Genomic DNA, 16,846 nt, shown 5'->3' with positions numbered 1-16,846 from the left:
TAACCATTGGCCCACCAGGGAATTCCCCCAAGTGACTTCTGAGAAAGAAAGATACTTTGCCATTGTTGGGGCATACATTTTATAAAAATTAATGTTAACTTAGTATTTATCTGTGTTTAATAGTTTTAACTGTTTATTTTCATATATCTGAATGCCAATTTATATTATTGAGTTTTGATTTTCAAATAGGGATGACACATGTTTGCTCCTGCTAGTTTATATCAGAATCACCCTAGAAATAGTGATGTAACTCTCTCCCTCCCCTGCCTTCTCCCTCCACTCCACGTGTTCCTTTTGTCCATACCTCCCAGAAGAATCTTATGGTAAGGAGTTACTCTTACTAATGGAAGTATATCATAATATCCAGACCTAACAGTACAGAAAAAAGCATGAAGAATCACTGCTCTGGTGCTTTTCAGATTATCTTTGTAGTAAACCCTGCCTCCTTTCATTAAAGAAAGAAAATTAGAAAGGGAAGAAAGAAGGGAAAATAAATAATGAAATGCTAAACTTGCAAGTCCATTATGGCTGGATTGTTTGTATAGATCCTTCCATGTTTTTAGATAAAACTAGTAGCTTGAGGTTACAAAGAGTTCCTAAGTGTATGTGCTCGTAATTATGAGCTAATTATTTTTGTTCTATTGTCTTCAAGAAGTGTAGATAGCTATTATAAGTTAACTTATGTAAGCCATAGGCGTTCATCTCAGAAAAAAGTTGTAATTATAATTTTCTTGTTGCATAATGTTGGGAACTTAAATATTACTACTTTTGATAGTTTGGTCAGACTCTCCTTTGGTCATTTGGTGTATCCTGCAGTTCCTGAGAAGTCTCATTGTGAGTTTGGAGTGACTGGAAATGTTCATCCTGAAGCGGCGGTGAGGGTTATCCAGTCCATGGCTCGCTTCATGGCTGCCTATTTCACCAATCAGCTGCTTTGCATTTTGCCACCTCACAATGTGAATGTTCTTCCTCCCCTTCATATTAAAACAGGTAAACAAATAATTTTCTCGCCTTGTTTTTGCACATAATATTTAAAATCATATTATACGGTGATCATTAGTCTATGGAAATAAAACTGTTCTAGCTCAGTGCCTGAACGCTAAGGAGATAACGCAAGTGACTATTTACGAATGAATATAATCTGAGAAAGGTAATTGCTTTGGACTTGTTTTTATTGAATATGTATTTTTAAATTGCAAATTTTGGACACATTGGCATTTATAAAGTTTCCATTTTTAAAGTAAAAGGGCTATAAAAATGTGGTAATTTAACAAATTTTGAGGATGCTAATTTAGAATTTAATTTTATTTGGACATTTTACTTTTATAATTTTATTTGGATCATTTTCTTTGCTCTATTTAATCATTTCATTAATAGAGTCAAAATGTACCTAATCTGTGTGAGGTAACTGCCCTACCCTAATGGAAATAAACATGTACACAGATTTCTATGATATTCATTCATTCCAGTAATTTTTATTAGTGCCTGCTGTCAAGTAGTGTTGTAGGTGCTGGAAATATATTAGCTTGCACCATATGAAATTAATATGAAAACATCTGTAGTTTTGTCTTGTCTTGACATTTGAAACAGATTTATCCTAACTGCCATGAACAAAACAGATGAAATACCTGTTCTTTTATGGAATTACATCTAATAGATTGAGACAGAAAATTAAATAAATTCATATATAAACAAAGATCTATCAAATTGTGATACTTATTATGCAGAGAACTGAAGTAGAGAAATGTATTGTGACTGAGTCGGTAGTTCAGGTGGTGAATTTAGGGAAGAGCTCTCTGCGGGGGTGACATTTAAGCTGAACTCTTAATGACAAGAAAGAGCCAGCCATGGACACATAGGACGTAGAGCATTATAACCTGAGCCTGTGCAAAGGCTCTAGAGCAAGGACAAACTTGATGTGTCTGAGAAACTGAAAGACTGGTGTAGCTGGAGCAAAGAGGGTGAGGTAGAGAGTGGTATGAGATGAAGACAGAGATAGACGGCCAGGTGATGTAAGCCAGGGTATGAAATCTGAATTTTATTTTAGGTACAATGGGAAGTGATTGGAGGGCTTTAAGCAGGAAATAACATGAACTGATAAACATGTACAAGGCACACATAGATTAGAGTAGTACAAGATGTAATATAATTAGAAGTTTAATAGAAGTAGCAACAAGTGGTCATCAGATTTAATCACAGATCTGTGGATTTTGAGCTATGTGTTCGGACTCTAATGTAATTTTCTCAGGGTGTGGGTGGGAGTGGAGGACTGTCCCCACCCACTTGGATGCTTCAACAGTAATGTTAGACTCTAGTGTCATCAGGGTTTTCAGGAGCTTCTAGACCCTAGAGAGCCTTATATGTAAGGTAGGATCAGAAAGGAAATTGTCTAGAGGTTCCTTTTCATAGATGTCTGCTTCCCTGGGGAAGAAAAGTTGGCCCTGACCTGATTATGGCTTCTCTTAGAGAGCTGGTGTAAACAGAGAAACAGGTGCTCTGTTTTTCCGGGATCTACCTTCTCTCCTTTCCCTCTCCATTGGCCACTAACTCAGTTTCAGCTGGTGCTCCCTCCTTTTCTCCCTGAGAACAGCCTGTGCTTCTTTCTCTCACCTTTATGCTTTCCTCTGACTGAACCTCTCAGTTGGATGTTACTTATTTCCTTGTACATTTGACACTATTTATTATTATTACAATAGTTTTTCATTTAAGCTCTCTTTATTTTGTCACAACTGAGGTATTTAGTACTTGTGCTCCCTATTTTTGGTAATAATGTTTCTGATAACAAATTGTATCCTTAATCCATATAATTTTACTAAAGGAGAGAGGCAGAACTCATGTGGTTTTTATTTTTTAAAATATATTATTTATTTATTTATTTATTTATGGCTGCGTTGGGTCTTCGTTGCCGTGCGCGGGCTTCTCATTGTGGTGGCTTCTCTTGTTGCGGAGCACGGGCTCTAGGCGCGTGGGCTTCAGTAGTTGTGGCACATGGGCCCAGTAGTTGTGGCTTGCGGGCTCTAGAGCACAGTCTCAGTAGTTGTGGTGCGCAGGCTTAGTTGCTCCGCGGCATGTGGGATCTTCCTGGACCAGGGCTCGAACCCGTGCCCCCTGCATTGGCAGGCGGATTCTTAACCACTGCGCCACCAGGGAAGCCCTCATGTGGATTTTAGAAAAATCTAAAAAAAAAAAAAGGTACAATCCTTGTATTCAGAAGATTTGTCTTTATTTCTTATCTTTCTGTCCTACAATATTATAGGACTTTTGCTCTTTGCTCATGATTTTTATCTTTACAGATGACTTTACATACCTAAGGGAGACTGATATTTATCACACTTTGTGAAGAAAAGTGACAGAGTTATTGAATTGTTTCTGGGCAGATTCATAAACATTCATAAAAGCTCAGAGACACACCTTTTTATTCCCTACGTAAATCTCTTCCCAGTTAGAGGAGAGAGTAGGAGAGAAGGCTTTGTGTTCTTTTCCTATGCCCGAGACTAGACTATGATTGTTGAAAATTTAAATATCTGAAAGTTGGTATATATCCTTTAATTTCTTTAATCTCCCTCTGTCTTGAAAAATGATATTAGCAGGCTTGACTTAGAATATATTTCATGTTAATCTTTTAAATCAGAACTAGTGGCAGAATGTATTGGGGGAGTTGCTTATTTGGTATGATGTTTGCTGTGTGAAAGCAGTAAAATTTTCAGAAAATTAAATCATTCAAGTTCTTTTAATGGTACAGTGCCTTACTCATAGTGAATTAAAAACTGGAAAAATTTCATCAATCTCCTGGCTATGCAGAATCATACAGTCATTGATTGACTAAATTTTTCGTTTCTTTCCATATCTTTGTCAAAGAGCTAAAATGTTAGTGCTTGGTGTGGGCAGAGCCTATGCAGATCACATAAGAAGCTAATCATTTCATTTCAAGGAGCAAAAACCTACATATACTAATTACCAGTTTTATTTTGAGGGAGTGAGTGAAAATCTTAGCAATATGTATTTTTTAAAAGATAACAGTTCTGTCATCGTATTTTCAAATTTCTCATTCAAGTTACTTTAATTAGGGAAAGATACAGACGGCTGGGGAGAAGGATATTATTACCCTTTGTATTTAATCTCAGGCCAGACTGAAATCTTGTCATTTATTCAGGATTACTGAAAATCACAGTTTTCTACTTTCTGTTAAACACTAATACATTGAACATTTAATATGCTTGAGTATTACCTCAAACTAGTTTTTTATCCCATGACACTATGAGGACTGCAAAGTCAGGTAAAATGCAGTCTCTGCCCTCCAAATTTCATATGCAGTAGGAGAAATAGCTGTATATTTCAGAGCAGCCCACAGTAGTAAACTGTACACTGTGACCGGTACATTTACATGTGTGTGTATGTTTATATTATCTGACCAAAAAGTTTCATTAAACTGTACTTATTTACCTTTATTTTGTGTAATGCATTCTGATACTCTTTTGTTTCTATGTCTACTCTGTTTCATTTTTTTAGGAATGCTGACATTTGCTTCATGACCCACTAAAGAGACACAGTGTTCAGTGTTAAAAAAACTATTCTAAAGTATGTTAAGCATTATTTTAGGCCATTTTGTATGTATCTTCCTTGTTGTGGTTTTGTGTAGGAAATACTGATTGAAGAGATCTATATAAGGAGGTATGAGTTCTTGTATATATAATTGTAAAATCCATTTTCCTTAATTTACTCACAGAGCAGCCCTTTCGACTTATTCCTTTGCAACACTCAAAGGTGGCCAGTGTTGTTAGAGAGCAGAATCTTTCTAATGTGTGGACAGTTGAATATGCCCTTGAATTATTATTTATTGGTGGCCTGGTTCCAGAAGCTGTGTGGTTGGCACATAAACTTGGAGACTGGAAGACGTCTGTTTCCATTGGTGTGGCCTTGCAATTGTTCTGTAAACATGATAGCAATTTCACAAGGTATGTATTTTTAGGAAAGTATGATGGTGTCATCCAAAATATTTTTTATTTCACTCATTGCTGGTATTTACGCATTTTGTGGAATCCTTAGTTCAGCATTGTCCAATAGAACTTTTTTCAGTAATGGAAGTATTCTGTATGTGCTATCCAATCTGATAGCTACTAGCCACATGTATTTATTGAGCACTTGAAATGTGGATAGTAAGACCAAGGAACTGGATTTTCCATCTAATTTTAATTAATTTAAATTTAGAGAGCTATATGCAGCTAGTGGCTACTGTATTGGACAGATCAGAGGCTTACTTATGGTGTTAAAACATCTATTTAGCACATTAATTTGTTAGTAGTGCCCTCAAAGGGCCTATAGTCAATGGGAGAGTTTGTCTTTCCCAAACAGGATTTGAGTTTTAAGCTAATCAAACTAATCCCTATATTTTAACTATTCTGAAGGTTATGGTATTGCTGTGTCTTCTATATTTTTTTAATTCAATAATTCAATGTATATTTATTTATTAAGTAACCACTCTGTACCAAGCTCTATGCCAGGTATTTTAGTGGATTGTAAACTTAAATGGCACATAGTTTCTATGCTTAGGCATTTATAGTTTAATAGAGAAAATAGGACAAAACATTATCATAATTTACATAGTATGGTAAGAAAAGTGCCCGTGGTACAGTAGGGAGAGCAATAATATCAAGTGAGGGAAGGACAGTAAATACTTTATGTGGGAGATGTCATTTGAGATGGGCATTGAAGGGAAGATGGGATCTTGACAAACTGAGTAGCTGTAGGGAGAGAGAACATTCCAAACGTGAGCAGAGGCATATGGCAAAAGCAAATTTGGTTTGGTTTGGATAGAGTACGTATGTAGGGCAGCAGTGGGAGGTAAGGATGAGGAGATATATTAGTACCATAATTATGGAAAGCCTTAATACTATCCTTAATACAGTATTTCCTTGCTTATTTCTTGTCTAAATACAGAATGAATAAAGTGAATTTCTCTGTTCTTTAAAATTTCATGTTTAGTTCTTGATGTGTGTATGTTTCCTTTTTTCAAAATTTGTATTCTTTTCCCTTAATTTGATGTGATTTCAGGTCCAGGAAAAAGGGTCTGAATCTACCATTAAATATGACTCCAGCACAGATTTTCCAGGAAAAACTGCAGCGTTTTTTAGGTCAGCCAGCCTCTTTGGAAGCAAAAAATGAAATGGGCTCAAAATACAAACAGTTTACAGGTGTGTTACCTATGTATGGTCGACACATGTATCAGCTTAATTAATATAAAGCTTATGGTATTTTTAATTAATTAATTAATTAATTAATTTATTTATTTATTTTTGGCTGTGTTGGGTCTTCGTTTCTGTGCGAGGGCTTTCTCTAGTTGCGGCAAGCGGGGGCCACTCTTCATTGCGGTGCGCGGGCCTCTCACTATCGCGGCCTCTCTTGTTGCAGAGCACAGGCTCCAGGCGCATAGGCTCGGTAGTTGTGGCTCACGGGCCTAGCTGCTCCGCGGCATGTGGGATCTTCCCAGACCAGGGCTTGAACCTGTGTCCCCTGCATTAGCAGGCAGATTCTCAACCACTGCGCCACCAGGGAAGCCCAAGCTTACGGTATTTTAAAAAGCTTTTAAGTACCCACACATATATTAATGCTTTGAAGTAATAAGCTTATCAAAAAATTTTGCTATTTATTCTTAATGGGAGCATCCCAAACTGATGCAGTTCAAAATACAATGTTCAGTATCTGAATGATACTCTGTTTTTCCATACATAACCTTTCTTTATACTAGTGGTATTTTGCTGCATTTAGATTTTCTTTTGCAGTCATAGAATCGTAGAATCTCAGACATCGAGGGGTACTTAGAACCTCTTGCCTAATGCATAAATCATAGAGTTGTTTTTTGCTTTTACTTTGAAAAGTTCTGAGTGGTATTATAAAAAAATAATATAATATTACATGTAATACATAGATTTACCCAGGAGCTCTATAAAATTCATCTGTTTTAAAGATGGGGAAATTTAGACAAAAAGTAATGAAGTCTGTTACTTAAAGTCATATATTTAATGATAAAACCAGGATAGCTGTTTTGTTTTATTAGTGCTTGTCTCCATTAAGGAGTGAGACTTCTCCAGATTCCTAGAGCTTATTAATTATAACTTCTCTTTCTGGAAAGAATTCATAATACTTGGAAATCAGACTGAAAATTTCTTTGATAATTTTCTGTCAAGTTTTTTTTTTAAGTAAATGAAAAGATAATATATCTACATGAAAGTTGATTTTGAAAAAAAGGACTAAAAAATTCCCAGTCTGAACTTCCAGTTCTGGCAATATATTGTTTTAGATGATCTGAAAACTCTCCCACAATAAATACATAGATACAGTGTGTTTCTAGATAAAATATAAAGATATGCATTTAAAGGCTAAGATTTAAAGAAAGTAAGGGAAATTTCCAGGGGTCAGAAACAAAGAGAAGAAGTCAATGGATTCCACCCCTAGGTATTTACCCAAGAAAAATAAAAACATAGGTCCACTGAAAAACCTGTATATGAATGTTCATAGCAGCTTTTTCATAATAGCCAAAAACTTGAAACAACCCAAATGCTTATCAACTTGTGGATGGAAGAACAAATTGCAATTTATGTGTACAATGGAATAATAAATAATAAAGAGGAGCAAACTACTGATAACATGCAACAACATGGATGAACTGAAGAACCATTATGCTGAATGAAAGAACTCAGAAATAAAACTACACACTGTGTGATTCCATTTACGTGATTTTATAAAAAGCAACACTATAGGGACAAGAAACAGATCAATGGTTACATGGGAGTAAGGGGGGAATTGACAACAAAAGGGTATAAGAAGTTTTTTGGAGTGATGAAAGTGTTCTTATAGGCTATATAGATTTGCCAAAATTCATTGAACTGGGGATTTCCCTGGTGGTTCAGTGGTTAAGACTCTGCACTCCCAGTGCAGGGGGCCCAGATTCCATCCCTGGTCAGGGAACTGGATCCCGCATGCCACAACTAAGCCACTTGCCGCAGCTAAGACTCGGTGCAGCCAAATAAATATTTTAAAAAACAAACAAACAAAAAACAAACAAAACTCATTGAACTGTACACTTAAAAAGGATAAATTTTAGTGTATGTAAATTATACCTCAACAAACTGATTTAAAAACAAAAAACTCAGCAGATGGTTAGTGAACTGGAAAATAAATTTGATCTATCTCTGTATATATACACACACAAAAAATATATATATAGAGAGATAAAAATGTATAGATATAAAGAAAAGAGTTGGAAAATATGAAAGAGAAGTTAAACTTTGTATAGAATACAAAGACACAACATATGTCTAATAGGAGTTTCAGTAGAGCCACACCAAATTCTGGATAGTGACTACCTCTGGAGAGAGGAAGTGAAATAAGATTGGTACCTAAGGAATTTCAGCTGTATTTGCAACATTTTTTTTTAAATCTAAATTGAATGTAGGAAACATGTTAATACCAGACAAGGATGAAAAGTCAGTATGTGAGTGTTTTCATATTATATTCTATACCTTAAAGTATGCTTAAAATATTTCCTAATATAAAAGTACGTAAGTCTCCAATTCTGCCACCTGCATCTCTGCATTTTGCCTTCTGGGACATGTCTCCATATATACAAATACTTATATAATTGAAGCCATACTGTATGACTATTTTGTATATTTCTGGGTTTTTTTTTTAGCTTCACAAGTCCTTTTTATTATAAAAGTACTGTGATGGACTATTATGAAAAAGAAAATAATTACTCTCTCACTGCCTTCATTTAATGTTGTATATTATTTTGGAGTCTTTATTGACATTTTATTTTTCCCATGAATATTTTCTCTTTTATTATTATTTTTGAGTCACGACTATATTCCAAGATTATTTTTATTATATAATTCTTATTACAGTATCTTGTATAATTTTGGAAAAGTCTTTGTGCTCTGATTACCTATAATCTTAAAAGTAAGAGAATCTTTATTAAGTTTCTGTCTAGAAGTTTGGGTTTTTTGCATGTCAACCAGTATGTTCATTTTTGGCAATCAGCTTTTTCAGATATGAAATTTTATCCTACAAAATAGCATGAAAAGTATAATATAAATTTTAACTACTTTACCTAATTCTGTATTTGCTAGATCCCATTGAAGAAGAAGATGCAGATCTGCTATTTGGTTCTGTGCAGGAAGTACTGAAAGCAGCAGTTATGGCTGATGCAGATATTCTTTCAGAGACATTTCAGCTTCTGATAAACTCTGCCAAGGACTTCAGTCAGAGACTGTGGGGCTTAGTGCCAGTCGGCTTGTATCTTCCAGCTCCTCCATTGTATTGTCCTCAGCCAGCTATTCTTAGTGAAGTAAGCTTAGTGCTTAATCTTTTAATTAATTTAAAGTTGATTTTGTCCAATTTTTAAAATAATCAACTTGATAATAATCATCAAGTTAAAAATGCAGGCTCTGAAGCTAACTTCTGGATTCCAGCTTTGCTGTTTATTTATTGTGTTATTGGGCAGTGTACTAAACTGATGTTTCAGTTTCCTTATCTGTAAAATGAAGATGATGATAGTACCTCTGACAGCATTATTGAGAGTATTAAATGAGATATCCTGTAAAAGCTTTTACTTTAGGGCCTAGGACACATAGTAAGCATTCAATAAATGTTAAAATTATTGAAATAAAATTATTTCAATAATAAAACAAAATTAAGAGATATTTCTCTGTTTCCAGATTTTAAAAAAATAAACATTTGTTTAGGGTAGCAAAATAAAGAATGTCAGAATTTAGAAGCCATACATTATTTTTTATTTTATTATTTATTTATTTATTTATTTTTGGCTGCGTTGGGTCTTTGTTGCTGCGTGCGGGCTTTCTCTAGTTGTGGCGAGCGGGGGCTACTCTTCGTTGCAGTGCGTGGGCTTCTCATTGCGGTGGCTTCTCTTGTTGCAGAGCACGGGATCTAGGAATGCAGGCTTCAGTAGTTGTGGCATATGGGCTCAGTAGTTGCGGCTCGCAGGCTCTAGAGTGCAGGCTCAGTAGTTGTGGCACATGGGCTTAGTTGCTCTGTGGCATGTGGGATCTTCCGGGACCAGGGAGGGCTTGAACCCGATTCCCCTGCATTGGCAGGTGGATTCTTAACCACTGTGCCATCAGGGAAGTCCCAAGCCATACATTATTTTAGTCTTTTATTCATCTCATTGTCTGTGCCTCTTTTGAAAGACTTAGTTTGATTTTTCTTTGGTTTGAAAGGTCATTTTTTTCTCCTACACTTTTCAAATGATAGTTCTGTCTTATAAATAGCAATACTGTATTCCTCTCAGGAACTTTTCCTCTGCTCTTATTGAAAATCATAACATTACAGTTAGCTGGTTTTAGGATTTAAAGTGTTAATGTAAATTATTTACATTTAAATTGTTTTAATATTCAATTAGCAGTTTAAATTGATTCTGGTATTGTTTCCTTACTACTTTTTCAGAATTAGCAACTTTTTTTCTTTTTCTTATTTTAGACTTATTTGCTGTATTCTCATTGTTATATTTCAAGTTACGTTTCAGTAGGTTAAAATATTTCATTTGTTGATATTTCAGGTGTAATATATTACAAATGGAAAGAATAAGTAGTCCATGGTATTTCTCAGTAACTCCTCTTTCCTCTCATATCTGAGTCTTCAGTATGTTGGTTTAGGAATTAGAAATAGCATTTAAGATATTTTTGGATATGCTATGCTGTTACTAGTTTTGTAACTATCCTTAGTAGTACTTCATTTTATTATTTTTTAGTAAAATAATCTTCAATGGTAGGATTTCTCTTAAATGTCCCTCTATATCAGTTAGAACCCCTTGGGTTGTAAGTAACAGAAAACTTGGTAAATATTGGCTGGCGTAATTGAGAAGCCCAGTTATGTTACCAAAGACTTGGGTTCTTTCTTTTAGTTTGTTTTCTAAGGTGTCAGCTTCAGTTTAAGGCTGGCTCCCTTTGTGGGAGCAGGATAGCTGCCAGTAGCTTCTAAGGATACCTTGTCCATGTCCAAAGGGAGTGGGAAGGGGAGAAAGAAAAGCAGTAAAAGTATTTCTCTCCCAGCATTCCAAGCAAGAGTACTGAGAGTTACTCTTGTAAGAGCGACTGAGGTCACTTCCCTGTCCTCGAATCAAACACCTTGGCTAGGGCTAATACAAGGTACTGCTTGGCAGTTGACTAGGGCCTTCCTTGGCAGCTAGAGATATGGGATCAGCTCTCCTTGAATCATTTGGCTATGTAGGAGAGGGGCAGATACCCAAATAAAAACTGAATACTCTTAAGAAGTGACAATGGTAGGAGAAGGTTGGGGAAGCAAATGTTTACAGTACTCACATTATCTCATTCTCTGGGAAATTAATCTGTAGCTACTGACTTGAATTGTGTTTATTCAAGAAACATTTGTTGGATCCTACCACATACTGGAGTTTACTCTATGCACTATATGACAAGGCCTTTGCTCCTGGGTAGTTCTCAATAGTGTGGGAAACAGATACATAAATCAGCAAGAATAGATTAGTGAAAGCTATAATGGAAGTCTGAGCAAAGTGTCATAGTAGCACAGAATGGGAGGGCTTCACAGAGGAGGTGACATTGAAATATAATGGGATTTTTCCAGGAAGAGGAAGGGAAAAGTCATTCTTTTTGAAAGGAGCTTTCTCTGTAACATTCCACCCATGGAGTCAGGGGTGATGGCTTCAACTGTTGTAGCCGAAGACTTGGGATTAGGGTCGACTTATCCCTTTACATTGTTTGAGGTGAGAGAAGTGTTTCCTTGACACTAGAAATAGCTATAGTTAATATCTGAGGCCATGCCTCAAAACTTCCTTTATAGATGTCCGGGAATATTCTACTTTGAGAGGCACTATCTTTATTTTCACTTTAACATTTTAAGTTTCTGTTTTACTAGCTACTAAAATTGTTGTTATTTTTTTTTTTAGGAAGATGGTGATGATCTTCTTTTAAAAGCTGAAAAAGATAATCGCCAAAAGGTGTCTGGAATCCTTCAACGTGTTCTCTTGCTTTTCCGGGCAGCTCGGTGTTCTTTTCCTGTAGCACAGTGGTACATCTTGCAGTTGAGATGGGCAAGAAAAGTCATGCAGAAGGTATGGAAATGTCCTAGTCACTTATGTGCTATTGAAATAGGGAAGAACCTTTTGTATTCTATTACAAGTTAATCACTAAAGGGTTGTTGCCTCTAACCTTAAATTATACATAATGGCCCATGTTTGGGAACCCTGCTTCCCTGGTAATGAGCATTAAGCTAAAATACCTCTTTTTAGCTAACAGGAAATGTCCTGACCAGGCCCACCTGTGAATGACTGCAGGGAGGAAGAAATTAACACATGCCTTCCAGAGGCTGATGGGAACCAGGAAGTGTTTGACTTTACTCCCTCCCTTTTTAGTATAAAAGGAGCCTGAATTCTAACTCAGGCAAGATGGTTCTTTGTGGCATGAGCCCACCATCTTCTCGGTTTGCTGGCTTTCTGAATAAAGTCGTTATTCCTTGCCCCAAGAACTCATTTCTCGATTATTGGCCTGTAGTGCAGCAAGCAGTATGACCTTAGACTCGGTAACAGTATGGTAAACAATTTAAATATACTAATATTTATTAATATTTATAATTGTGATATTTTCCCAAGGAGTCCTGCCCTATAAATCCATAAGTTTCAGGCTTATTTATAGTACAAAACCTGGACAGACCGGGTTCTTTCTGCTGAAAGATAAGGACTCTGAACTGGAGCTCAGTGTTAGTCCCATGTGGTCTGACAATAAAAGTGTAACCTGGTCAGTTAATTCCAGGTAATTTCAGTTATTTTTTTTTTTCCCCAGTTACTTTCTTTTCCCACAATCATTGAAGATTTGAGCTTAATTCAGGGTTTACCCCACTTCTTCCTGAGACGTTATCTGTGTTCCTTGGGGGCTTCTGTGGTGTCAAACTGTGGAGAGTTAGAGTTAGTTCTTGGCAGTGTGTTTCCTTGCAGTAGTCACCCCCAGTCAGAGTCTCCCCCTTCCTGTCTTCGGAGATGGGCAGTTCAGTTTGATTCTGGGGCTGTCATCCTCTTTTACACTGACTTCAGCTGAGATGTAGCTGCATTCTTACCTGATCTACAGCCAGATGGGACATCTGCTTGTATGTCCCTTACCCAGCTGCAATTCCCTTGTTGTCTGTCTCTCTGTAAAATGTGGAGCTAAATATTATTAGCCCCCAAAATCTAAAATTTGGCCCTTGATTAAATTACTAAATGTAACGAGAGTTTACAACTTTTTTTAGTAGAAACCCTAAGAGAGACTGAGAAGTTGTTTATCAAGTTGTTTTTGAAAATTATCCTTTTTTTTTAGAGAGAAAGGTTTGTGAAATTTGCATACAGCTACCATAAAAATACAAGTTAAAACTATTAAAACTATACTCATTCTATATCTTGTTATCCCAAAGGTGTTTTTAAGGATGTTTACTAAGAAGGGCAAAGAGTTTTCCTGTATTATTGAAAGATTGTTTTTAATAGTTTAAAGATCTGTTGAGCCTGAGTGTTTGTTATAGGAAATTTTATTTTAAAAACTGCTTGTTGTAGAAAACGGTTTCCTTTATTATTATTATTATTTTTTGGACTGCGTTGGGTCTTCGTTGCTGCGCGCGGGCTTTCTCTAGTTGCGGCTAGCGGGGGCGACTCTTCGTTGCGGTGCGCGGGCTTCTCACTGCGGTGGCTTCTCTTGTTGCAGAGCACAGGCTCTAGGCAAGTGAAATGTGGAAAAGGAAGGCAGGAGAAATGAGGCACAAGGGAGGATTAGAAGAGTGATAAGGACTCGGTTCAACCTTGCTGGTTTCAAGAGGGCCATTATCCGAGGAATGAAGGCAGCTTCTAGAAACTGAAAATGTTTCCCCAGCCTATAGCCAGTAAGGAAATGGGGGACCTCAGTCCTGTAACCACGTGGAATGGAATTCTTCAACAACCTGAATGAGCCTGGAAATAAATTTCCCCTAGAATCTCTAAAAAGGAAGGCAGCCCTGCTGTTACTTTGATTGGCTTTGTGAGACTCTAAGCAGAGAGCCCGCTGAGCTGTACCTAGACTTCTGATCCACAGAAACTGTGTGGTAGTAAATGGGTGTTGGTTTCAGCCATCAGATTCCTGGTAATTTGTTAGGCTAGTAATAGGAAACTAATATAATGCAGAATCTTTATTTTAGCTAATTTTGTTATCATTTTTTAATTGATATATAAATTACATTCCATAAAATTCACCTTTTAAAAATGTACAATCCCTTGGTTTTTAGTATATTCACAGAGTTGTGCAGCCATCACCACTGTTTAATTCCAGAATATTTTCATCACCCCAAAAAAGAAACACATTAGTAGTAACTTCCATTTCCTTTTCTTCCCAGCCCCTGGCAACCATTAATTTACTTTCTTGTCTCTTCGAATTGGCCTACTATAGACATTTTATATAAGTGAAATCATACAATATGTGGCCTTTTGTGGCTGGCTTCTTTCACTTAGCATAATGGTTTTAAAGTTCATCCATGTCATAGCATGAGTCAGTACTTTATTCCTTTTTGTGGCTGAATAATATTCCATTGTATGGATATATAACATTTTGTTTATCTCTTCATCCATTGATGGACATTTGGATTGCTTCCACTTTTTAGCTATTATGAGTAATGCTGCTATGAACATTTATGTATAAGTTTTTTTTTTGGGGGGGGGTGCAGTTTATTTATTTATTTACGTATTTATGTATGTATGTATGTATGTACGTATGGCTGCGTTGGGTCTTTGTTGCTGCGCGCGGGCTTTCTCTAACTGTGTTGAGCGGGGGCTACTCTTGGTTAGAGAGTGGGGTGGGGGGAAGCCCCGCAGTGTGCGGGCTTCTCATTGCAGTGGCTTCTCTTGCTGTGGAGCATAGGCTGTAGGCACGCGGGCTTCAGTAGTTGTGGCTCACGGGCTCTAGAGCGCAGGCTCAGTAGTTGTGGTGCATGGACTTAGTTGCTCCGCAGCATGTGGGATCTTCCCAGACCAGGGATTGAACCCGTGTCCCCTGCATTGGCAGGCGGATTCATAACCACTGTGCCACCAGGGAAGCCCCTATGTATAAGTGTTTGTGTAGACACATGTTTTTCATCCATGGTCAAACTGCACCAATAATTGCAAGGATATAGGTAGCCAAAAGATATAGATGAAGTGTAGCGAACTCTGGAATTGCATACACTGCTCCAAGTCTTTTCTCACTGCAGAAGAATGTGTCCTGGTCTTCTTTTTAACGTCATGACACAAAAGGGAGCTATTTCAGTTATTTAACATCTCCTTTTTATATCTCTCTAATTATATAGCTTGTGTAACATTTTCCAGGGGTCATATTCCATAAATCCATACATTCTAGATTTGTTTCTAATAACCAACCTAGACAGACTCTGTACATCTGGTAAATACTATTAATTTGTTTGATAAGAAGTCTGTCCTTAGCATGCTTACAAGGGGATTTGACTAGATCATGTCTTTCTGGAAGTGAATAGTAGAGGGAGAAAATAGATTACAAGCCTGCTGCTAATCCTTTTCTTCCCAGGTTTATGTCTCTTAGATCCCTTTTCTTTTATTCTTTTTTTTAAAAATAAGTTTATTTTTATTTATTTAGTTTTGGCTGCGTTTAGTCTTTGTTGCTGCATGTGGGCTTTCTCTAGTTGTGGCGAGCAGGGGCTACTCTTCTTTGCAGTGCACTTGCTTCTCATAACATTGGCTTCTCTTGTTGTGGAGCATGGGCTCTAGGTGCGTGGGCTTCAGTAGTTGTGGCTCACAGGCTCTAGAGCGCAGGCTCAGTAGTTGTGGCGCACAGGCTTAGTTGCTCCACGGCATGTGGAATCTTCCCGGACCAGGGCTCGAACCCGTGTTCGCTGCATTGTCAGGCAGATTCTTAACCACTGTGCCACCCGGGAAGTCCCCCTTTTCTTTTATTCTATCACAGTTTCCTTTAACACACAGTAGTTTCCTTTATTTTCTATTCTTGATTTGTTAGAGAGATTAGGTAGTTGGTCCTGAACCATATTTTGGATTTGTCTGTCATTTTTTCATTTAGTGTCATTGAAGTTGTTCCTCTTTTCTTTTATTTTCTCTAAGCTGGTAATTAATCTATCCTCATCAAAGTAGACAGGTTTGATTAAATTCAGGTTAACATTTTCTTAGAATTGAATCCTTCATAAGTGGTATTGTATACTTCCCCTCTGCAGCACATCATGTTGCATATACGTCTTTTTCTTTCACTTTTCATGATAGTGAGATGGATCAATGAATTTGGGTCATGTTCCACCCACTATGATGTTCTCCATCAACCCATCAATTTTTTACCTAATTTAGCATTTATTGATGATCCTCGCTAGAGTCATTTTTTTATTAGGAGTTGCCAAATGATGACTTTGTAATTCTGTCACTTATAGATTAGTTTTTTAAAGTTTTGTATGTAGATATACCTTTTTCTGTATTAGTTTTTAGGTAATGCACATAGGTAGAGTTAGATACTTAAGTTTATTTTCTTTTTTTTTTTTTTTTTTTTTCACACACACACACTGTATTTTATTTTTACAAGAGATAAATAGACTGACACCAAGCATTGTACATGGATGACCACAACAAAAGCAACAATGATTGCAATTACCAAACATGAAACACACTCATACTATGTCATAATATTGACATTCAGTCCAGTAATCCTCCACTGTAACAGCTCCTTTACTTTACAGTGAAAATTGATTTGTATATTCTTTGTCTCTGAGTCCTTGTGGGATTTTTTTTTTTTTAATTCAGACAGAAAGTCACAAAAATTATACTCATCCTCATCAGTTCACTCAGTCCCATGTAATT

At 36.7% G+C, this 16,846-nt stretch overlaps 1 protein-coding gene across 9 annotated transcripts in view; it reads left to right on the top strand.

The window, feature by feature from the left end:
* CPLANE1 (ciliogenesis and planar polarity effector 1) overlaps positions 1 to 16,846 on the top strand; it is a 132,890-nt gene that overhangs the window by 24,738 nt on the left and 91,306 nt on the right. For all 9 annotated transcript variants that reach the window (XM_036846416.1, XM_036846408.1, XM_036846411.1 and 6 more), the window contains 5 exons: positions 817 to 990; positions 4,727 to 4,955; positions 6,052 to 6,191; positions 9,126 to 9,343; positions 11,939 to 12,103. In XM_036846416.1, coding sequence (XP_036702311.1) covers positions 817 to 990; positions 4,727 to 4,955; positions 6,052 to 6,191; positions 9,126 to 9,343; positions 11,939 to 12,103 — 926 coding nt within the window. The remainder of the gene's footprint in view (positions 1 to 816; positions 991 to 4,726; positions 4,956 to 6,051; positions 6,192 to 9,125; positions 9,344 to 11,938; positions 12,104 to 16,846) is intronic.

Source organism: Balaenoptera musculus, chromosome 3 (genome assembly GCF_009873245.2).
Source record: "Balaenoptera musculus isolate JJ_BM4_2016_0621 chromosome 3, mBalMus1.pri.v3, whole genome shotgun sequence".
In the NCBI taxonomy this organism is placed as follows: domain Eukaryota; kingdom Metazoa; phylum Chordata; class Mammalia; order Artiodactyla; family Balaenopteridae; genus Balaenoptera; species Balaenoptera musculus.
The sequence above is the reverse complement of the archived record's forward strand: the minus strand, read 5'-3'. Positions and strand labels throughout refer to the sequence as shown.